Source organism: Tribolium madens, unplaced genomic scaffold (genome assembly GCF_015345945.1).
Source record: "Tribolium madens isolate multiple individuals breed KSU strain unplaced genomic scaffold, Tmad_KSU_1.1 Scaffold_7;HRSCAF=85;Tcas5.2_LG10, whole genome shotgun sequence".
Taxonomy (NCBI): domain Eukaryota; kingdom Metazoa; phylum Arthropoda; class Insecta; order Coleoptera; family Tenebrionidae; genus Tribolium; species Tribolium madens.
In genome coordinates, this window is record NW_025401050.1 from 9925305 (window position 1) to 9926519 (window position 1215).

The 1215-nt window shown below is 35.2% G+C and overlaps 1 protein-coding gene across 2 annotated transcripts in view; it reads right to left on the bottom strand.

The window, feature by feature from the left end:
- The window catches only part of LOC123009798 (chondroitin sulfate N-acetylgalactosaminyltransferase 1), a 99592-nt gene that overhangs the window by 9136 nt on the left and 89241 nt on the right, over positions 1–1215 (bottom strand). For both annotated transcript variants that reach the window (XM_044406318.1, XM_044406319.1), the window contains one exon: positions 220–735. In XM_044406318.1, coding sequence (XP_044262253.1) covers positions 220–735 — 516 coding nt within the window. The remainder of the gene's footprint in view (positions 1–219; positions 736–1215) is intronic.

The following is a 1215-nucleotide window of genomic DNA, read 5'->3' on the forward strand; positions in this document are numbered from 1 at the left end:
TAATGAAACTCTTAATAAAAAAATAAGAAAAAAATCGAATAAGAATTTTTATATATCGAGATAATGAAAATACTGAGACTAGAGTAGATGAAAAAGTAAAGAGATAATTAAAAAAAAGTCAAAATTAAGTTGAAAAAGCGAAACAAAAAACTGTAAATATAAAACTTAAAATTAAAAAAAATAAAAAATGAGAATAAAATTGACATAAAAGCAACTCACCTGCCAGTGCCTCCGTGGCCACAGTCTGCACCGGCGCAAAAGGCCTAAAAACCACCACTTTCGTAAACCCTCCTTGCGCCCCCTTCCTCGCCCCCCTCGTCTTAAAATACAACTCGTATTCCGTCCCCGTCGTCGGCTCACCCCTATACAACCCCTCGAGAAAATCATCCAACGTATATTTGTAGAATTTCTCAGTGATATTCTTATTCAGCGTTTCAATAGCCTTCATAAGACTCTCGAGTAGATCTTTTCGCTTAAAACCGATCGGTTTTTCGACGACTCGTTTGCCCAATCCAAGTTCAATCGGATAAACTCGACTATAAGTGAAGTGGTTGAACGGAATCAGTTCGTATTCGTTGTTTAAGGGGGTGCCGTGGAAGATTTCCGCCGACATCGCTTGTTTTTTGATGAAATTGGCGCAGTCGGTGTTGGACAAAGGGGGCGTTGAGGAGGAGGTGTTGGGGGGGATGTGGAGGGTGAAGGGGTCTTGGTGGGGGGAGTGAGCGCGGGAATTACCTGAAAAAACAAAATTTCCATATTTGGCCTTGAAATATAAAAAATGTAAAATACAGAAATACAACTAAAAAATAAATTTCTGGTTTTTATCGTACTCGAGATAGGCTGTTTACAGACAGACAGACACACACACACACACATGCTATAAGAATAAGGAAAGTAAAAAATAGTCCTTATCCGACTTTCTTAAAATTTTTAATCACATTTTAAAATCTAGAATTTAAACTAAAACAAGATTAAATTAGAAAGCTAGAATTGTTAGACCTCAAAATATCCAAAAAACTAGTACCTTGCTGTGGACGTCTTAAAATGCATATTTCGACACTAAAAATTAAAAAAAWATATTTATGATTCTAGATTTGCTAGAAACAAATGCTTAGTATTRCAAGAAAAAAATTAACTTTATATTCGATTTTCTTGAAATTTTTAATGTTTCTGTAATTTATTCCGTCGGCAAAAAACACAAAAAAATGGTCTTTT